The 24,396-nt window shown below is 31.8% G+C and overlaps 1 protein-coding gene across 9 annotated transcripts in view; it reads right to left on the reverse strand.

Annotated features, from left to right (window-relative positions):
* The window catches only part of mtd (TLD domain-containing protein mustard), a 128,658-nt gene that overhangs the window by 75,621 nt on the left and 28,641 nt on the right, over positions 1-24,396 (reverse strand). For 3 of the 9 annotated variants that reach the window (XM_018516827.1, XM_018516829.1, XM_018516823.1), the window contains exon 1: positions 9,808-12,360. The exons of 1 other annotated variant lie outside the window; for it this stretch is intronic. In XM_018516827.1, the coding sequence (XP_018372329.1) occupies positions 9,808-10,487 (680 nt within the window). In that variant the 5' untranslated portion in view covers positions 10,488-12,360. Of the gene's footprint in view, positions 1-9,807; positions 12,361-24,396 lie in introns of those variants that run through there. 5 more of the 9 variants (XM_018516822.1, XM_018516824.1, XM_018516825.1 and 2 more) reach the window with 5 other exon arrangements.

Here is a 24,396-nt window from a genome sequence, read left to right on the forward strand (position 1 = left end):
TTAAGTTGAAAATATGTAGCGATTACTAAGAGTCTTATATTCTGTAACTCTTAACAACAGTGTCGATGTCATTACATTGCTGTTGCACAGGTTGTACATACGATAAAAAACCTGCGCAATAATAATATAATGATACCGACATTACTGTCAAGATTTATTACAGAATAGAAGCATAAATAGATCGTATTTGCAAAAATTATATAACATTTATAGTAGATACTTGAAGTTTATATTATCTCTCAGTAAAATTAATTCGAAAGAAAAACTTTTATCTTATATTACAAAGGCATTAACTATAATGCTACGTCACGATGTAGAGTTTAAAGAGTTTGCAGTAAGGTGCCAAATTAAATATGATAGAGAATAAATAATATAAATATCACAGCCATCGCCACGCACTATGACATCATATTTACTGCCTAGCTTTCTATTTGCATTTCCTACACGCTTCCTATTTCATTAAATCGGTTGGTTGTTATCGCATAATCTGCATTTGTCGTTCCCCTGAAACTGCACGTTGTTGCATACCATCGTGAAAGCACTCTAGTTCTGACTGCATTTTTAAGGTAATAAAACGCCGAAACGAATCGTGTTCCGTGTCTCGCAAGGATGCACACGTACAACACCGTCCCTGAAAGTTGCTACGCCCTCTCAACGTGCGAGTAAAAATATATCATAATATCTTCATGCCCGGTCGTTTTGCGTGCCCCTCAACAACGCATGAGAGAGCTCGTATATTTCACTACTTCACGTCTTTGGCACCCTTTCAGTCGTGCTCGATGCAAATGCAACGTTTCGCGCACTCACCGCGGTTCAAAACTGGTTCCGGACCGTCTCATAACCGGTCAGAGTAAATAGCTCATTAAAAAAATTCAGGCAGATTATTTATACGTACACAAGACGATATTGATTTTGATAAATGACATAATGTAGAAGCGCCAAGTTATAAACAAAGAACATACATAAAATAATAGATGAATAATGAATTAATTTAGCTATGTTAGCAGCTTTGCAACTGTTGTAAGAGTCCGTAATATGAGTGGTTTATATGTTTAAGTCGATGTTCATAGTCGGTTTTTGTATTCAAGGTCTTAAATACAATTTCAAGATTATTTTGTATGTTATAAATCAACCACAGAGCTGTATTAACATCTTAATACATTACTTAAGAGGTTCTAATTGAAATAAGAACCGACTATGAATACTGATCTAACAATAAAACCAGTATTCATACAGGCCATTCTTATTTCAAGACTGTCTTAAATAATGTCTTAACATGCTAATATTTTTATGTGATTGGCTTGTGACATCTTAAGACTGTATTTAGACTGGCTTAGATCCAGCGAAAAACTAAGAGCAAGAATCATTAAAGAATCTTCTCGAGAATTTTATAAAAATAGTTTTTTCTGCTGAACGCAGCCATTAAAAATTTACATAAGTAATTATATACCCCACGTGTAAAGTATAATAAATAACTATAATACATCGCATTAAATTATATCACAATAAAATCATGTTCGAAAGTTGTTATTATCATGTATCAGCGGGTGAAGTATCGGACTCTATTCTTGATGATATGCCTCTCGCCAACTAAATCTGTTCGTTCTAAAATGCGTACATCGTTTACGAAATGTAGTACGAGTGCGAGGCTCTTTCTCTCGTTTAAATCGCAAAGGAATGATTAAATCGCACGGTGCTTAGGAGTGACTTTACTTCCGCACTCCTGCAACATTGCAGCGCTCTGACCTGAATTTCCAATTCTTTTGAGATAGATAATTTATAGCTCATTAAGTGCGACAGTAACGACCCAACCACAATTTTGTCTCGTATGAATCTATTCTTTTTCTAGCATGCGTATGATCTCGATATGATTTTGAGGAATCTATTTGGAAGGCATCGAAATGTTAAACTGTTTTATTGTTAATACCTACGATGTATACAGGGCGTTTATTTGCTGATGAAATGTTCCAGTTTTGTAAAATGCTTGTTTTGAAAACAGTTTTGCGAAATAAAAGTTATTGCCATATATACAGTTACCTGCATCAGAATTTGAAAACTGTGTGACGTTACTCCGTTAAATATTGAGTTGGGAGCAAAAATTCATAGAGCTATATTGATCATAGAAAAATATAACAAATTTTAATATTTGTTTGATTAGTGTCAGTTAAATATTTACTAAATATAAGCCTATATTTATATGCTACAAGAATTATTCACTTGATTTAACTATTATTTTTTATTTAACAAATATTTACTTTCGCAAATAAATGTGATATTTTTCAAAAAATTGTTATATTTGTACTATTCAAACAATTATTTACTAAAATTTAGTAAACATTCTTTTTGATGTATAAACAAGCAGCTGTAACTTCATTAAAAATAAAGAAAATTTTAATTTAAAAAAGGGTTTTAAAGTTCAAAATCTTCCGAAAGGTCATGTCTTTTGAGTTCTGTGAGAGATAATCTTTACATGTAGGAAACTATAAGCTGAACTAAACGAAAAATTTTCTTCTTTTTCTAATTTTATGGGCGTTTCACGTACTTACTAACAAAAACTTGCGAAAATTTTCGTTTTTCTAACGTGAAAGCTTAAAGTTTTTCCTACAAAATTATTTTTTTTAAATGTTCCAAAAATTTTATATTATTAAGTTAGCGTGAATTAAATAAAAGGAGCATTTTAATTTTGATTGCTCGTAACTTTGTTAATTATCGCGTACTGCAATTAAAAAAACAGATTCTTAAAGCTGAAACGTCGTTCTGTCGAATAATACAACTGTCAAATTTTTTAAAAAACATATAAACATAACATAAAGTAGCACTATGAAGACTTCTGTTTTAACTCAATATTATCAAAAATTAAACACTGAAAGATATAATGGGTAAACGTTAGATAAATTTGATTATCATAACCTAAACTATTTAGTCTAAAGGCGATTATCGAAATGTATTGTCGATAACAAGTAACTCAGTTCACATAAAATATCGCAAAACATTTACTACAGTCGAAATATAACTTCCGTGTGGAAAGTTTAATCTGCTCAGGATGTGTTACGCTTTATAAATCGCATATACGCGATTTGCAATGCTACGAATGAAAAAAAGAAGCAGATAGCCGGAATAAGAGACTGCCGGTCTAAATCGCTGTTGGATGCCTTGTACTTGCTCAGTGCGCCATAAAAGACGTTAGAATGATCAGAAATGGTGGAATTAGAGCGTAACGATGCTGTCCCGTCTTACATACAAGTTGCGTCGCACGCACTTTACGCAAGTGATCGGCGGATAAGGACACACCTTGCGTGCTTGAAGACGATAAAGTCCCACGGTAGTTGTGTTTGGATAGCATCGTCAACTTGTCTGTTTGTTGATAGAGAATCATTTATACTACATGTTACAAAATATAAAAAAAAGTTGTGTGAGAGAGAGAAAGAGAGAATATCGTCTATTATATATATTAAATATAATGTAATAAAAACTATATAACGTAAAAAAAAATTCTCTAAGTATCACACATTGTTAGACATCAAAGGAGCAACTCAATCTCTTGAGCTAAAAATAACATTTTGTTATTTTTAACTTCCATAAGTGTCAATAAAACGTAGATCGATTTATTTTTGTGGTTAATTTCAAAATAAACTACCTCCATATTTCATGCATATATTATGCACATTGTTTAACACTGTTGTTTTAGTTAAATTAACGACATGTTGAGTACGAGCAGTGGCGACCTATATAAATGATTAAAAATAACTCAAATTGGATATAATGAGTATAACTGTACACACATACATTCTCTCCTGTTCAATTTAATAAATATATTTCTCTTAAAAGAGAGTAGGCGTATTTTAATTTGAAAATTAGAATATTGAATTCTAATGAGGATTTCTACAGTTTTATGTACAGCTATGAATTAATTATAGAATTGTAGTTAAAACCAGTTTCTCTCTCTCTCTCTCTCTCTCTCTCTCTCTCTCTCTCTCTCTCTAACCAATTAAAATATCAATAAATATTAATAATAAAAACTTTTCACACAATCTTTATCGGACTAAGTTGGACTAAAGCACAAGGATACCAAAATTATCTCCTTTCGTTAATCTCAAATAAACTTTAAGTTGAATCTCATTTTAAGTTAAAATCTCATTTCAGTCATAACATTTTACGTTAAAACTCTGTTATGCAAAGTTGTATAAAAGTACTTTCCAATTACGATTTTGTTAAGGAAACATTTTAAAAAGTCATCAGAAAAATTTTCTGTCAAAATTTTATACAAGTTCCACAAGATATCATGTATTCTTAGTCAGACGTATTTCTCATTCTCGCTTCATTAGAAATAGCACCGATACTTCTAGTGACAATAATCGTTGTCCTAGTTTGCATAACGCGTGGTTAAGGCGCAATAAGGTTGCCAAGTAAAATGCATAACTGCTGCACGTCTAAAGACGCTAAAGGAAGGAAAGTAATAGCCGTACAAACACGATTATGCAAAATCTTTCCTATAAATACGGACGGAACATGTCATCTAGTAATTTCGTGTCGGTCGATAAAATGCGGTGGAAGAGGCTTGCAAATTATGTAAGGTCGCGATGTACTTGAATCCAGGTGTAACATCTGCCGCCAAGGTTTTCACTCTACATACGCTTTTGTGTACAAATAATTGCTACACGATTATGCGATGCAATTGCATATTCGTGTTACGCTTTTGATTATATGCATTTCTTGGAACATAATTTGCATTTTATTTACTTCTTAATAATTTAGTAATTTAACATATCGAAATTATATTATTCCTCAAAATAAAGCTTCCGATTAAATTATTCTTATTACAACAGAATGTTTTAATAATTTTAATTAAAATGATGAATTGTGAAATGTAAATAAAAATATATTTTGTATATTTTAAAACAAACATTATATATGTATATATATAATATAATATATAATATAATTTACAACAATTTATATACAAACATATATATATATATATATATATATATATATATAAAATACCTTTAAGTTCCTTTCTTCTAATGAAAATAATATAATCCAAAATCTTCTGAAAACTAGTATAACTAATTCTGAGGCCATTGTCTCTTAATATTCTCGCATCGTTATTTTAATATATAAAATCAATATAATTAGTAAAAAATACTGATATCTGAACAGCTTGAATCTGAAAGAAGGAGAGAAGTGAGGAGAGAAGTGAAGAGAGATCGCGAAGAAGAAAAGACCTAATGACAGAGAGGGCTATTTTAAGACCTTGCGACCGGTTTGTGCGAGTCATAAAGAGACTTGCCTACATCCCTGTTCCGCAAGTAATCCGTCTTGACGACCAAAAATTTTTTTAGAACACGATACATTTGAGTTTCATTCGTACAAGAAATTGCGCGAAGAGAAATACGTTGAATAATTGCGTCGAAATTAATTTTCCTTTATTTCCAGCCACAATAGTGACAGAAATATCTTGAGAAATACTTGATCCTTCATGCAACATATACATATACAAATAAAGTATTCGAAATATTTTAAATAACTTTTTAGCTAATTTTTGACATTCAATTATACTGTCTGACAAAATTTGACTTTTTTTCTTTTTTCTTGTGTATAAAATCATTTTCGATATATTCTTGCCTGTTGAATCCGGTACTCAAATTTGGCTATCAGGACAGAATTTTAAGAAAAACGACGTTAGAAAGATAAAAACGATGATTTTGAAAGTTTTTATAATGTTATAGCAACAAATATTTTTGTTCGTTTCGATATGACTTTGTATTTTATAATTATATCATGCTAAATAAAAAAAGCAGTATGAAATTGACAAAAAGAAGCTATTTCTAAATTACTATATTTTAAAAACGAAAAACAGAAGAAGTTTGAAGTGACAAAAAATTATATAGAAACAAAACAATACATTTTAAAGCTAAAAGTTTATACTTTAGCTTGATATTAACGATAATTAAAGATAAATAAAAATTATTAAAATCGTTGTTTTTTACCTCTTTAACACTATTTTTTTCAAAATTCTGTCCTAATAGCTAAATCTGGATAATATATTCAGCACACAAAAATACATTGGAAATTATTATTCATATACAAAAAAAAGACGGATAATGTTGGATTAATGTATTTAATAGAATAATTCTGGAAGATTAAAAAAAATTGTGTAGGGAAGAGTGGTCTAAATCGGACCTATTTACAATTTTTGCTCTCTATAAGGCGTAAATAAAGTCCGATCGTAAAATCGAAGGTGCCATTGGAAAGATCATTTAATTCCCTTCATTTTTGCTTCAGACCATTTTGACGTGTGTTAAACTATAATGGAAAATGTAAAAACGCTTTTTCCGGTCCGATTTGGAACCATCGGTTCCAAATCGAACCATCGCCTGGTTCAAATCGAAAACTCCTATTTTTATGGATTTTTAAATAGAATTTTAAAATATTTTAATGTATTTTTCTTAGTATTGAGTAAAAACGAGCAATTTAACAGTCAAAGATAAAAATTTTTTCGGAAAAAGAAGTTACTGACTGTTTATATTAGTAAAATTGAAATCAATATAAAATTCAACTAATCTGAGTCTGATGACTAATGATATTTTACTGATTTAAATGGTTGGACCAGATATGGTCAGCCGATCACAAGTACTACAACCAAGCCTATAAATTATTCACTATACTGTCTGATTTGGATACGGGTCCTTTCGAACTTTGAACAAATTTTACAATAAACCAAAAGTAATCACAAAAAGCTTGATTTTTTTTAATTCTACACTTTTTAATTATCTTGAATCAATTACTTTTCAAATTTTTAACACTTTTTAAATAAAGATTTACAAGGATTTTCTTTTTTAAAAAAATTTTCGCACAATGGCTGAAAATACATATTTACGTCTATTTTATGAATATTATGATAGAGAACTGTCAAACTGCTATCACATGTTCGGTGTCTTATAAGAACTTTACATTATAAATAGTACGCAAATCTACTTAACCGTATTCATTTAAATTAAAAAGGTCCTATTTAGAACACGGTCCGATTTAGATCACTCTCTCCTATATTATTATATTATTAGAAATAAAAATAGTTTTTTCATGTATAAAGTGATAATTATTACTTATCATTAATTCTACGAATTGTTATAAATTGTAAATTATTATGCATTCTCTTGTTACAAAATAGTTTGATAGTAATGAAGAGACCAACCATACCACTCAGAGTTCAAACCCATCTTGTAATGTTTAACAACGATAACGTTGACAGCAAGATTCTTAATGAATCGCACGAGATGACGTATAACAAAAGTTATCAGTAAGTTACGTTGATTAAATAATGCAAACATTGGTATCAAACGGTGTTAATACAGACTCATAATGTTGACAGTCTAAAGCATAAGATGATAAAAGATTCAAATCTGAGTAATGTTTCCGGTTCTGATTTTGAAATTTTTACTTGAAAATACTAAAACCTAAAAGCAGAATATTTAGTCTTTTCGGAAATTATATAATTTCCAAAAAGAGTAAAATGTTCCGTTTTTAAGTTTTAACTTTTTCAAGCAAGAGTTTAAGAACACTTTGTAGCACGAGTTTAAAGATGCGCAATAAATAAACATTTTTTAAATTTATACTATAAATACACGACTTTATGTATAACATATTTATGAACAATAAATTTGTTTGTTTAATTAATCACGATTATATTACAATTAAAAAAGGATACATGATTTCAGCTTAGCAGTTAAATAGCAATTACATTTGTTTTTAAAAGCAGAAAGATAATCGCATAAAATTGTAAGAAAAATCAATTCAGATTAACAGTCTCTTTAAAAATAATGGATGATTTGTACCACTTCTTTACACTTGAAAGAAACTCTGCAATTAGCTCAACGAATGAAACGACTATCTTTTCAGATAATATCTATTTTTCGAGATTTGTGATAACTCAGGAAATCAATCACATGAATTACATAACGCAATTAAGATTGAAACTTTCTACATTACTCACTAAGCACGTTCATCGAAATGATCGTCTGGTTCCGCCAGCTTGGATAGATTTTATGGCGAATTGTGAAGGGGACAAGCCAATGCTGATTTTTCGTGATGACTTCCGCGAATAAGTCTTTCGTAGAGAAATCGCGAGATTGCAATGCAACGAGAGACTTTCATAAAGTCCCCGGACATTGTTCGGGAAAATATTAAAGTATCGAAAATTCCATTTCCTTCAAAATAAAAATGTCACATTACTTCCAGCTGGAATACTGTGAAAACAAGATGACGCCAGAATTTAATCTTAAACTAAATCGAACTCTCGATAATCTTATTTATTTTTGTTCCGCATTTAATTTCCCTGTCATGTTTGCTACTCGAAATATCTGCTGTTTTCACCAACAATATTTTTCATTCTGAAACGTAGAGTAAACAAGTTCTTTGTCCAGTCTCTTCTGTCAAAAAGACTATGTATTATATGGAAAAACAAACTACGGTTAAATATTTTTACTTAAATATTAAATAAAGTTTTGTGGCAAGATTTAACTGTTTGAGCTAAAAAACTTTATAGCTCTTTGTTTGCTAATATTATTTTTATTGATGCATTCAGAATCTCGTTTACACATATGCGTCATATCTACAAGGAATTATCGTTATTTTTGCAAAATACTGTAATCATTATAAAGAACCGTTATCTAAAACGATAATGTTTCTCGTCTGGTGAACGACAAAAGATTTCCGCGAACCCAGATTATGACTTCAATGCCATTGACATCCCAAAATATTTACTTAAATGGCACGTGTTTATTCGAGACTTTTCACTCAAAATCGAATTCACGTGTCAGGTGCTTATATAACACAGTAACAGATTGATAACGATATGATCTAAGATGAACAGTATATCATCACGAACTATTTATATTCATGTAATGTGATAATTTAAAATCATTCATTGCAACATTATTATTATTATAACTGCGTATTATGGCACCTAAAATCATTTGGCGATACAAATTAATTATGATGTCATAAAAGTTTAACATTACGCGACATGACAGGTGAAATGGTCAGTTGAAGGCATTGAAACGTTGGAAGGCGTAATTTTTATCGAATTATTGGACATTATTGAGAATTAATAAAATATTCAGATTGCACCTCTTTCTCTCTCTTTCTCTCTCCTTCATATTATCTTAATCGTAATTTTTGTCCATATATTGGAGGCCAGCCAGAACCATGAATACATATATTATTACGAAAGTTACTGCAAATTGGGTATTAATATTTGGAATTATTGCATGTACCGGTCATTATGGCGTTAAAGTATCGTTTACTTATATTTCATCGCGCAAGTTTTCTCGAGCAGTGTGAGACATGTTTTTACGACTCCGCGACGATCGTTTAATGATTATTAACTGCAATTGATGTACGAATAAGTCATTCAAAATGATTATCAGTGAAATTTATTTGCCAAATAATTAAGAGACATAAATATGAAACGAATGATGGCGAAATTTATATTCCCGGTCGCGTCGCAAATTCTTTCTCTCTCTTATTTGATGTATGACGTTACTGAAAGCGCATGATGCGTTATAATGAAAATATTATCATATATTTATGACGCTAAATTCATACGTGATTCATTCAGTTAGCAGTTGTACATTCTGATAAGATTTCTCTGAAAATTTATGTATCTCACTTTCGCGCTTGTCTCAATTAGTTTTTCAAAAATTAAATTCTCGGAATATTCACTCAGAGATTGCTACAATGAGTACGTGATCGTTCGCAAAACAACGGGTACTCACGTGCGAATGATCAAACAATCGCGATAAGTACCTGGACTCCGGTATGAAAATATTCCACCAGGATGGCCTCTTCTGTCGCGGATAATTTGGCGAAAAAAGTCCCTCTGTGCTGCCAATCTCCGAAGGCACACCAGAGGGAATACCAGACACCACGCCCTTCCTTCTTTTCCGATCCAGCTTGGGCGGCTTGACGAGTGGATGCCAGGATTTCCGGCGTGCCTTTTTAGCCTCCTGAGCCAAGCGGTCACGGTCTTCGTTCTCCAATACTTCCTGATTCTCCTCCAGCAGATCCTCAGACACGTAGAACACCGAGCCTCTCCTGCCACTTTCGCTGCCCCTCCTTTTATCCTTTGTCTTCTCCTTCACGTTGCTATCCTTGACGTCGATCTTGATGTTGTCCTTAGCAGTGTCCTTGGAACTATTCTCCTTCTCCTCAAACATGCTGACCCTACGAGCCCTTTGGATCAGGCTGTCTCGTCGAGCTTTCAGATCCTCGAGAACACTGTGCCGGCGAGTCTTTGTGTCCCGCAGGATCGCTGCGTTCTCGCGATGCCTTCCGACGGCGCCGAGGATCCTCGCCAGCGACGACTCCTGCTCCATCATCGCCGGGATGGAGTTGGTCGAGGCGTATTTGGTGGTCGTATGACCGTTCTGCGGTTCGCTGATGTACATCTTGGCTGTTTCCATACTAACTGGAATGGCCACGTCCATATGACGAGCGGTTTATAGTCGCGTAATGCGCATCACAGAAAGCGTCGGAAATGTCGAGTTAGTATCTTGTATCGAGGTCACCGAGGGTCAGCTCGCGTCTAGATTAAGTATTTACTGACTATGTACCGAGAAGACCGTTGTGAAAGACCGTTGGCTTTCTGTTGATACCGCTAACGTCGGGTTAACGCCTTACAGCAGCAAGGCCGTTGAAGATCGAACGAGGATAAAATAATCACATCGGATGGATCGCTCTCTTCTGCGAAGTCGTTAATATCTCACGCGGGAGACATTCTTGAAGGTCGGATGACGTAGGAAATATATTCGCTAATCTTACGAGACGACTACCGAATAGTCTCAATGGTGTTGACCGAATAATTTATAATAATGGCAGAGAGAGATCAGCACACAAATGATTAGGTCAAAATTTAAAAAACTCGATCGTTTAAATATCAAAAGAGTAAAGTTTTTAACTAGTCTCTTTCACTAATGTACAGAGTATGGATCGACTTTATTTTGTCGTCATCTTGCGCCACGAAATTACAAACGATAGGCAATTAAGAGATTAAAAACGTAATAATTTATAGCAGACAAAGTCGTCGAAAAGTATGACATTCACGATTAAATATTTACGGATCGAGTATCCATCATATCCACCAGATTCCATAGATTCCAAGTATTCACGAGCAAAGACGTGCCACGAGAGTCAGCTACGATCTTTTACCGCTGTCTATTTAATATCATACACTGGCCGTTGATGGTTACGCTGCGGTGTTGACAAATTCCAAAGCGTCGCAGAGGGAATAGATTCTCTCGTGAAGTTTGTCGATTTGGCTCGTGTATATCCGGTCCAGGTTACGCGGAATTTCTTAAGATTTGCACAATTTCTCGCCAGTTGCACCAAATTGGACAAGCTTATCGCCTTTAATCGAACGTAAACGATTTACGGTGAAGAAATATTATCCGGCGACAGTTATCGATGACTTTACGGCTGTCATTCTCACAGAGATAAGACGAAGGTACAGCGACACGGAGCGTTAAAGCGCGATCAACGGCATTATTCCACCGGCGCGGCGCGGCCTGTCAGGTGAAAGCAGCTGAACGGTCGACCGCCTTTTCACTCCCGACGCCGACGACGCCGTCGCGTCGATGCGGTCACTCTCGCGAAACGCGTGCTACCTACGTAGGAGTACGCCAATGCGTGTGTGCGTACGTGCTCTTGATCTGCGGATACGCCCGTGGAGAGGAAAACGCGTTGGGATCTACGCCGATCGTTGACCCACCTAGAGAGATCAGTGTTTATTTATTTTTATTATTCATTTAGTCCCCTCTGTACCTGGCGCGAAATGCTCCGTTTTTAGACACCTAGCGATCCGATTGACCAATTTCACTTAGATTTTCGAAAATAGAGGGATTTTTCTATATAAGCGAATTCTCGTTTCGGCCGCTTCTCGAAACTTTGTTCGTTCCGTCTTCACCTCGACCAGCCCTCGCCTGCCGAGGGCGGCAGGGACGAGACTTCGCTGTTTCGCATCACGCTCGGCGACGATAATGTAAAGACAAGCTTCTCGGGGATAGGCATAAGACCTTTTTTTCAAACCCCTTTTCCTTTCTTCTCCGTGCGCTTCTCTCTGAACACACGCGTGATTAAGACACTGGATGATCGGAGTCGGGCGAAGAAGAGCCGCTCTTTCTCGCGTCCTCTTTATTATTTTCCCTTCGACTCGCTCTCGTTATCAAACTGCACGCACGCAGGTACGTCACGCACACGCACGCAATACACGTCGAAAGCGTATACAGAATACACGGGAGAACGTCGGACGAGACTTTGATAGCATGGATCGAAGACGAGCTCGATCAACGGCCGCCACGTTGAATCGAGTATCGTAGCAACTAAGCGCGAGCGAACGCGACCGCTTGTATTTATACGCGTGCCGCATTGCCCGCCTCGCACGACTGTCTCTCTCTTTCGCGGCGCATCCCCCACCCCGAGTCGCGACGAACGCGTGTACGAGTCGTACGAGAGGATACGCACGAAATCTGGCCGATCCTGATTCTCGTTTCGGGAAGAAGAAATCTGTAGATGATTATGGCCGTCAGTTTATAGGGTTCTTTGATCCAGCTCGGGTAGCGGTTATTTTTTCACAAGATTTCATAAAAATGTCAGAAAGTGGCGTTTAAATTTTATAAACGTTTCTTAAATGTCTCTTATGGATCCAGGGTGAGTCTTTTGAAGCGTAGGAGTATTAACATGTCGTTTTTAACGATACAGTTGCCTATTTTAGGATTTATCTCTTTTTTACGAAGGTCACAAGTAACTTTAATTTAAGTTTAGATATGTACGGTTATATGGCGCAAAGTGCGATATAAACACAAGCTGTTAAATATTTATTGCGTTTTTAAAAAGACTTCAGACGCTAAAAAAATTCAATTGCTTTGTAGACTTGCCTGTTTTCTGCGTTAAAAATGAAAGGTTATACAAAATTCAATAATCTTGTCGAGCAAAAACTTTAGAAAATTAAATTTAAAGTTAACTATTTGGTAAATTGAGTTTAATCCTAATTGGTATTCGTTCCAGAATTTTTTTAACTGATATTCGGGTCCAGTGTAATGTAAATTATTGTATCTTTGCTTAAAGGTAATGTATTCTCTGATTGAATGATTTTTTTCATTTTGAAGATCAAATTCGAGAACTAAGATTATGTAATTCGAATTTATGTCAGGCTGTGAAAAGAATTTGTTATAAACAATTTTTCACAATGTATATAGTTGAAGGGAAGAAAATTTCGGAGCGATTACAGTTAAGATAAACTATGGTCGATACGAAGCCACCATACATATAATTCATTGTTGGAAAATATGTGATTAATTTCTGCATTATCTATATATAAATTATGGAACAAAGTTAAAGAGATATTAAGAAATCTATTTATAGAAGAATGTAAGAACTATAGCTGTAAAATACAATTATAAAGTTTAGATAATCAAACATTTTAAAATACTACGAATTTTTATGAATGAGTATAAGATAACCACAATTAATGATAGTAGATTAAACTTTGATTGTATTTGCAGATAAATTTCAAAATTTTTTTTATGTTCCTAGTATAATCAAGTTTCGTCTTGTTGGGTTTTTGTATAATTTTTTTAGACATTCTTAAACTTACATACCGAGGGCTTTTAAAATCACATTGTGTAAATTCACTTTAACAAGATAACTAAATCAAGTTAATCAATGTGATAGTAGAGATCCGAGATTGTGATAAAAAAAAATAAGACGTAATAACAATTTTAATACCACACACACACACAGTAAAAGATATATCGATAATTTCGTTGAAATTATTATTGCACAAGAAATATCACAGATTGATTTATAGAAGGAAAAGCGTTTGCTTGCATTATTTATGATCTTATAAGTCCGTCTTTGCAAATTTAAAGAGATAAATTTTCTCTCTTTTCAATTTCAGATTGAAAAGTATGGCAATAATACATAAATAAACTCACTGAAATAAATATATTCATTGTAATATTTACACAATAAATATTATGACACTATGATACGTGCTTTTCATCATAAATTTGTTAAAATAAATTTTCATTATTTTCAGGAATGACAAGATTATGATTGATAATAATGATAACGGTCGTAAAATACACGGAGTATCTATATAGAAGTAAAGTATAAGCAGATAAACAATAATTTATAACTTATTCTAAAGATAAACAAAGCGAAAAAAGTTGTATAAATGATAAGTCAATTAATTGCAACATATTTTGCTACTTAGGGATAAAAATCGAGAAAAAAATAGAAAAATATATTCCAAGAATCTCGATCGTATCCGAGTATCAACGTTCGAATGTCCCTATATTCCTAGATATCGCGTTCAAACAGCCACTTAAAATTGATTACACAATTCGCGATATCAGACTGCCATTTAATTCACGGTCGGCCGCGAGATATTTTTTCCGGCAATCGCCATACATCTTGGCGCTCCGCTCTTGACCCGGTTCTAGACCAAGATCAAGAGATTGACCACACCCGCTTGTTTATTCGACATTTACTCAGATTTACTTATAGGGGTTGTTGTATCCTGCGGCGCACGTCATGCCAATAGTTTTCGTGAGTGTAAATAAATAAGCATGCACCCAAACAGATTCTGCATTTAAATAAACTTTTCTCTTCCATCTTTGTATACATCTCATCGAAATATAGGTATACTTTCATTATTTAATGACTAGAATTTTTTTATATTGCAATCACATCAGTAATTATTTTATGTTGCATTATTTGTATAACATATTTTTTTATTATATCAATATTTTATTATTAATTAAAAAGCCAATGTAAATAAATATTTTATTATGTAAGTAAATAATCTTCTAAGACATTAATGATTGCTATATATATCAATGTTGGTAAGTTTGGCCAACTTTATACTCTAGTTACGTTCGTATCAAGGCGCAGCATCCCCTTTTACTTTTTGTTTTGTAAGAATTGAATTAAATAGAGCAAGAAAGAGAAATTACCTAAAAGTACGGTGAAATTTACAGTTCTGCAAATTAACTGCTTTCCATTGCACTAATTAAAAAAACTTTGACGTAACATATTCGTTAGATACCATGAAAAATAAACTTTAGGCAAACAGCTTTTTATTTACCAGATTAAACTGTCAACTGTAGAATGAAGAAACAATTTCCGAAGATCCTCTCGTAAAGTGTCCGTTATCCCGTATTTTTTATTCAAGTTTTAATTACAACACAAATCTGTTTTCGTAAAAGAATCTGAAAAAAGAAAAACTTTATTAATCGACTTCCGAAGGTAGCAATTTAAATATACAATGCTTGTCGGGCGCAAGAAGGACACTATCTTGGGCAGAACAAAGAGCGCGACGTTGTTTGTCGCAGAAATTTTCTCGACGAGCGAGAGGCAAGAAGCGTATTCAGCCTCCACGGACGGACAACGGAAGGGCTCTAATTGGCTGAATCAAATTAAGAGTCCGGTCCGTGTTTTCATCGTTGCCAATTTCGTAATTGGATACGCGGCCGAATTGACCAATTGTTTGCACCGTTCTGGACATTCATCCGCCTGCCTCGTTAATCGCAGCCTTCGTTAGGAAAAATGCGCGGATGTGCGACGGAAACTTCGTCTCGGTGAACGACAGGGCGGAAATGTCGTGGAAACGGGTGTAAGTGTCTCCTCGTGGCGGCCTTGTAGTTAGACAGCTGATCGCGCAGTGACATTCCCACGCTTGACGATCGATCGCCGTGCGCGTGCGAAAGCGCGGAGTAAACTCGCGACGACACGAAAATTATTTCCAAACAAATCCGTCATAGCAAAGCTTAATTCATAAGTAATCTTATTTAATTTGTCGAGTCTCTCTACATAAAGTATTATAATTTATACCTATAATTATATATAATATTCTATACTTATTTCGTATACTTATAATTGATATTTTATATACATATAATAAAATGCACAGCGAACGTATAAATATTTTAAACGATATGATAATAAATGATTTTAAGTATGTAATCAAACTAAGCTTATGATTTTAAAATTTACAAAAGAAATAAATGAAAAAAAAAACTATCTGAGTGTACATAATCTCGTATACGTACACTGTCAGATCGTATTTTTATTTATTTCTCTTGTAAACTTTAAAATCATAAACGAAGATTTTTTAATATTCCTTTATATTATTCAAATATAGAAACTTTTAGTTTATATATCTACTTAAAATAATTAAAATCGTATGTGTGTAAATCGCATTCAATCGGTGAAATTGACAATTCCTTCAAAGTTCGGCTGTCACTTTAGCATCTCCTTAAGTAGCTCGAAAGTTATTCTTAAGCTTATTAAAAATAAAAAAATAAAAATAAGTAAATACGAATTAAAATTTCAATATAAATTAAAATAAAATTTTCTTTTAATTAAGTAAATTACATTTATTAGATTCTTAATTCTGTAAAATATTTCATGTATACGATAATTATATTATTATTAAAAGATTATGACAGACTTTAGAAATTCTTTGATGTTGTAGATCTAATCAGGTCTATAAATAAAATACATAATGATGTTATCTTTGCTAAATGTATTCATTGAAACTACTCGTGGAAAAGTATTTCACAGTGCTGGAATAATTTCGCGTGTTAGAGAGCCTCAATTAATTAAATATACTTTATCAGATGTGGATTTGTCGTCGGATTTACGCGTCGTAAAACAGGTTTACCTGGCTACCAAAATCATAAACGGGACTAAATTCTTTCTTTTTGAGTCACGAGAACAAACTTGCTTCCTTTTCGTTTAAACAAAAAATTTCATTGCTATCGATATGAAATCATTTATAATAAGTGTGATCCTTAAGAATTGCACTCAAAGATTTCCAAAAAGAAGCAATTATTGATCTAAATAATATATTTCGATAACACAAAATGATGTAATATTTGAGAATAAACTGTATCATATTCTGCATGATGCAAATCATGTAAAAAATATTTACAAATTACCCATTTTTCATAAATAATAAATCGAATAAAATTTACTTTTCTTTATTTTTTAAAATCTCTTCTTGTTTAACTGCGAGTTGGTGCAATCACTAATCGATCAAGAAACATAAACAACACGTGTGTCTTTGACGAAAATTGATATCTGACCGAATTAAAAAGCAAAATATAAATTATATCAGATATCTTAGAAGCACAACGCCACGTGGCAATTTCGACCGATTAGTCATAAGAATAATAATTTGGGCCGCGTGATAAATCTCTTCTTTTTTATCGTAACACTTGTGCTTATATTGTCCGTTTTGCAAATTGGAGCAGCGACTCAAAATTGTGTTTTTCTACGTGAACATCTGCGCAACGAAAATACTACGCTCGAATACGAAAGAATAAGCCGTCGAAATCGTAGAAAACAACGAAGATAAATTGATTTCGTTAACCCTTTAAATCGTGTGAAATACAAACTTGGAAGCGGATTCTTATACAACTTGAATTAAATGTTGTATTCGTTTAAATTTTCTAAGACTAAATATTAAATTTACCAAAAGGTCGAATTTAACATAAAATTTTAGTATTCAGAAATTATTTCGGTAATAAAAAAAATAAACTATAATACTCCTACACAGAGAAAAAAAATTTACTAAATTTTAATAAATATTTAAGTATAGTTCAAACGGAATATTTACTAAATGTAAATACATATTTATTAGATGCAAGAACCATTAGTTTAATTCAACTATCATTTTTTTCGCTTATCTAAATATTTATTTCATGTAATTATCTAAATATTCCGCTAAAACTATTCAAAGAAATATTTATAAAAATTTAATAATTTTTTTCTCAGTGTAAGATTACTATTTTTTACAATTGATCTTTCAAATCATTCAATCTTTTAAAAATAGATAATATATAAATTCTTTTTTAGATAATCACATAGGAGATTAATATTTTTGTATTATCTGTCAAGTTATATTAAAGGAGCGCATTCCAAAAATGACGGAAAATGGAAGAAAAATCGTGTCCTCCGTTACGATTATACGTATTAAATGTCAGCCTGACGATATTATTGGGTAGATCCGACCTTCGTGAACTCAGACGGGATAAAAAAGATCGGCGAAACTCGTAGCGTATCTGTCTGGTATATTTCGTCGTAAAACGGCGATTTACGATCCAACGGAATTATAAACTTCCATCTCGAAAATCCGTCCGAGCGTATGCAATCGGATAAAGAGATGCTTTTTCAATGGTTTACGTGATTCTGTGAATTCTGTGTTCGATCAAAGTTCGAATTTAATTATAATACTGATATAATTTTTAGATTGCATTATTTTACAGGTATCCTTTTTTCACCAGTGCAAATTCGGCGGAACGTTTTCGGAGAAAACCAGGTAGATCGCGCGTAACCGATTTAATTTAATACTTTAATTTAACTCTCGCAATAAATCAAAAATCTAAAATTGGAATTACATCGAATTTAATCGTTAGTGTCGATATAGCGATAGAATGAGATAAAAAAAATGATGTGCGATAAATCAATATATATTCAATAAAGCAATTATATTGATTGCAATCAATTAGAGTTGCGTGATTAAAAATCGTCTCTATATGCTAGAAAATCGTCGACCAATAAAAAGCTATTTGAAATTGTTTCGCCGATCAATTACTAAATTATTCGTCGAGTTACGATGTCGAAAACAGTGCTCCAATAATTCGGGGGGGGAGGGGGGAGGGATAATTGAATATCCAAAATCCACTTTCAACGCAGTCATACTCGTATAAAATTGTTTAATAAAAATTTACTCTTCATTATACCGTTGATTAAGTTTTACTATTGTATTCATTATACCGTTGATTAAGTATTACTAATTACTATTGTATTCAAAATTCTTAAAGAATAAAATTAAAAATATTAAACAATATTATTTTATTACGAAATTCTTTGTTTAATAATATTATTTTATTCTTCAAGATCTCACTCTTCCACATATTTAACTCGTAATAAGAACCTTTATTGTTTCTAAAAGAACTGTACGATTCATAGGGGCCTACTAAAGCTTTAGTTATTAATTTTATTTAAAAAAAAATTTTTTTCAAGTTTAGAACTTTGAAAATAAAATTAAAAAATATAAACTTATTCCAAATCATTACAAATTAAGAAAAATCTTCGGATTATCAGAATTCATATGATAATTTCAGTTACAAGTTATTAAATATTATTACATCTTTCTTGCTTAAAGATTATTGTACGCCAAAAGAATACTTCAGAAAATGGGCTTGTTATACAATATAAATGTAAAATTAATTATTTGTAAGGTAAAAAATATGGCAAAAACAACGTAACGCTTTGGCACGAGTTACACGCGACATTCATCTATAATAGATCGAAATGTTTACTTAGATTCATCATGCAACATGATGCGTCATTCTGTATGATATCATTTCGAATAATGAAAAACCACTTGTAGGTATCGAGCGAATCTTCGAATGTCCCACTAATTAAAAGATGCGAGTAACGCGCTTGTATAATATATGCACGAACGACGAAATCCCCGACGTATACTTACGTGATTGCTTATTCACCTTCGCGGTGAACATGATTTGTCGAATACTTCCTCGAGTTTTCGACTCTTCATACGGATTATCAAGAGTCCTTGCGTAGTAGATAGCGAGATAAAGACAAAGAAACGAACGCGTTACAACTAGCAGTAACTTGAGAAAGCCTGGACAACGTCGCTTTTCGTTTGACATTCCATGCGTGTGACATCTGCTGAGGAATATTAATGGCAACCGGCGTCACAAAAGTACGAAAAGGTGTACATTAATGCTGCATAAAAACATCAAACAAGACCTTGTCATCGTTCTCCGTATCAATATAATGTGCGATAATGAACCCCCGTGCCGTCATAAATGATAGATAAATTAGAAAAGTTTTTAATTATGAAAATTTTCGGAGTTATCACTTACTGCTATAACTGCATTAGTTATTAGGAACATTAAGTTTAATTTTGATAAAATTGTAATAGGTAATATATATCGATTTTGAACTGTATTTTAACAACGAATATATAAATAATGTATGTTAATCTATATTTTTAATTATTTCCTATCAGTGATATTTGCAATTATATTTTTCCATAATTTCACTGTACATTTTACATACATATATATATATTTTTTTAATGAGAATAATTACGAGAATATGATTGCAAAAATCGTTTCTTATCACTGATAAATTATGATATGATTACATTCTCTTAAAATAGCAACAGTTAAGTGCATTTTATAATTCTTAATAAATCGTCTTCTTAGAACTTAAAACAGTTATCTGAATATAGAATCTAGATGTTATCTGCGTTTTAATGATAATAACTTTAATTTTTATCGTGCATATTACTGACAATTAATCTAACGGAAACGTGAATGCAAGTTCTCTAGCATGTTTTGCTTAGAGTAATATTTGGAAAGTACATTATTTTATTTTGATTCATTACGCGCATTAATTGTAGAAAGTTATTAAATGTCAATAAATTATTTTTATTCACGTACGTTTCATGTCTCCGATTTATCTTACTTATGTAATAAACTGACAATTTATTGGAGTAATATATTCATGATTACTACACTGATTTTTTTTATTATATTCATCATGTATTAAAGAAAATTGACGTTTTAGAATATAAATTTTCCAAAATTATATTTACAATTATAAAAATATTTTCTTTTATAAATCTCGTATGTCAAAAATTTTTTATTTCAAAAATGTTTTTTCCCATACGACAATATAATAAACAAATCTTTAAAAATATCACAAATAAACCTTATCAACACATTTTGCCGAATTTAAAATTATAAAAAGATGAAATTTTCTAATGAAAGATATTTTTGAGAAAAAGTCTTTTAAGTAACAACACATTTCCGAGATATTTTTTTAAATGTACTTGTGTTACAAAAAGTGATTTCGCAAATTCTTGTACGAGGAAATATTTTTTTATTTCTTTCTTCCACTCGCGAGGAAAAACACTATTTGACGTGCATGTACTTGTCTAGGATTTTCAATTTATGTCATCACCTCTTGCAATTCCCATTGGTAATATTGTATTTATGCTGATCACAGAGTATTTTATAAAGCATTCTAACCACAGCTTATATCAAACTTGGCATTCGCATTTTGCGTATAACCACACAATCAAATTTTATTTGCACGTTATTTATTATACTTTGCAAAATTGATGAACCGATCCATTGTCACACGCGATTTTAATACCAACGTGATTTATTTCGATTGTAAATATCTCGCTCATTTCGCTCTTTAATTGCCAACGCAAATCATGCTGATCAGCGACGTATTTCATTACAAAATCGTAATTGCGATATTATATGCGCAACAGCTTACTTTCTAAGCCACGGTGAAATTATCTTCGGGTAAATTAAAGCACGTCATAACAAATTAGCCAGTAAAGTCGCTTTATATAAAGACAGAAATAAATAAGAAATAAATCTTTCTTTTTAACTTTTTAGCTTTTTAAACACATAAAATATATGTTTTCGGTGAAAGGATATATAATATTTAAAAAAAAAAACAATATTATATTTGTCAAAATCGAAATAATTCCTCTTTCAAAAATGCTGATAATAATAATCAATAAAAAATTAATATAAAAATATAATTCTTTTTTTTTTTATTAAATTCTTGTGTTTTTGTTGTTTTCAATTAATTTATTATTAAAATTACAAATATATCCTTCAATAAAAAATCCAAAAGTAACATAAATGTTTGTAATTTTTAGAAAAGTTAACAGCATTTGGCATAGACAGAGCAGACACTATATGTAGGAAAACGCAATAATAAGTGTACCGCATATTGTACCACTACACGAGGTACAAACTAACTTGATTTGAGTTAATTATCGTGCTACGAACTAATTAAAACATAATTCAAATTGACCGTTATAATTATTCGTACCGTGTGGTAAACTTTCGCTAACACCTTTCCACACAGGAAGACAGCCACGAAAAGAATATCCGCAATTTTGGTCTTAATTAATGACATGCTGATGGGAATTTAATACGTAATTAAATGTAATTTGTAACAATTATAAGCGCTGGGGTTCAGGAAGGAATCACATCTGTCATATTTTTTTCTCAACTACTCTGCGAATTAATTAAACACAAATATCAAATATTACTGCGCATTAATTGTTGATTAAATAAATTTTACTATATCTTTAATGTATGGAGAGATCGAGTAAAATTAAATAAAATAAATATGTGAACTCAGCAGTTGTTACGTAATAATCAACATTAATATTATCTCTAATGTTGTCGATATCGCTAAGCCATAATTATACACAGGATTATTTTAAAATCCTTATATAGCTATAAACTTTCATAACTTTCGATCAGTACATGATAAAATTAATCTGTATATAAATATTCGAATTTCAAAATTTAGTAAAAATTTAGTATTTATTACAAGTTCTCTTGTAAGTTCTCTATCTATCAATTTATACTAATTTTCTCAACAAATGGATAAAAAAGAGTGAACTGATTTCTTAGCTATTATGTTCACCAGATTTGAGATCATTAATTCAATTTCTTTCTATGAGAACATGTTAAGATTATCGATTTTGTTTAACAAAAAATTTGCTCGATAAATTCTTCAAAGAATTGATAGATTAGAATAATCAATGTAAATCAAAATACAAAAAAAAGATCAAAATTCACAAACATAGAATGTATTCGTAGAACTTTAAAATCATATCTCGATTTGTATATATATAATGATAATACTGAGAAGAAACGTCCTCAAGAAAAAACATTTGTAAAACTAAAATAAATTCTTTAACTTATCCCTTTTACAGAATAACTTTATCATATATAAATAGAACGGAAATTATGAAAGTTTAAAGCTGTACAAAGATTTTATAACCGTCCATTATAATATTATGTAAAAAATAATCGAGAACAATATATTCTTTCTTTTAAATTAACAACATAATAAAAGTTATAATTCTACACTAATAATTTTAAACTGAAAATTAACAAAATTAAAACTTCAAATTTCACACATAACGAATAATAGTTTTTACATACCATATTACCTAATTTTTAACAAAGTGAGATAATTAAGTGAAATATTTACACAAACTTAGAATTTGTTGATTTTCAGAGAAACAGATTTCTGAAACATACTAATAATTTCTTATTTTAATACAATCTACAAAATGTTTGAAGATGAATAAAGCATGAAATATCGAACTTTAGAGATTTTTAGACTGTAACGAATAATGCGAATTAATTCCAATTGTGAATCAATCGCGAACATTATTCGATAGAATGAAACTTCACGACTAGCCGATGGCGATGCTCTCTTGCTTTCCTTTCAAGGTTGACGGCAGGTACTTGCCTGAATCGATTATCGCTCGACGCGCTTCGTTGAGTGTGAAGAAGATTGGCAGATAGAATTTGCATTAGTATGCAACGAGAATTCTCCTTCCTCCAATGATAACGGGGAATAGGAGCGATAATGCAAAATCTTGAAATACTCGATCATAAAAAGAATGATTGTAGAATTTACTATTCAACAGACATTCTATAAGACATTTAGGAAACCTTCTAAAAAAAAAACAAGAAATATAAATGTATGGAAAATATCAGATCTATGAATTATGAATTGCTCCTCCCTGAACAATATAAATAAATAATCAATAATTTACTTTATATATCAATTATTCAAGCAGTTTGCTAAAGAATATGATAGTAAGATGATTTTAATCACGCAACATAAATCAGTTCAAGTTTCAGTTAACGAATTTTTTATTTGCATTTTAAATTATACTCTTACAAAAGTTAGATGCATTACTATTATTTTCCACAATTTCTCGTGATATCTTTTAAAAAGTATCTACTTCTGTTTCTAGTTACAGCGAGAAGAATACGATAATTCAATTAGTCACTACTTGAGAAAATTCTTAAGATGTTATTCTGTCGACAACATTTGAAAAAGTATTCACAAAATCAGCAAGATGACGTCAAAAGGAAAGTTTGAGATGTCAGCGGATAAGATCGTTTTTAATGAAATACAAGTGATGCCACTTCACAGCCACTTCTCCGATAACAAAATGTCAAGAAGAGCATGTTTGATTATGAATTAGGGAGTAATTATATAAGCATATAAACATCGCGAATTTTTGGGTCAAGGCTTCTCTTATCACTCAACGTTCGGTTCGTTACTTTTCCATCGTTTACAAAAAGAAAAATGTCATATGCTGTCTCGAAACTGTTGCGAACGACGTAAAATGCACGTACTGAGGAAAATAATATTAACTACGCCAACGTGTTCATATTGTGCATTATTATTGATTTTTTAAACGGACACAAATCGCTTCTTTTACTGACTTTA

This window comes from Trachymyrmex cornetzi, unplaced genomic scaffold, assembly GCF_001594075.2.
Source record: "Trachymyrmex cornetzi isolate Tcor2-1 unplaced genomic scaffold, Tcor1.1 scaffold65, whole genome shotgun sequence".
Taxonomy (NCBI): Eukaryota; Metazoa; Arthropoda; class Insecta; order Hymenoptera; family Formicidae; genus Trachymyrmex; species Trachymyrmex cornetzi.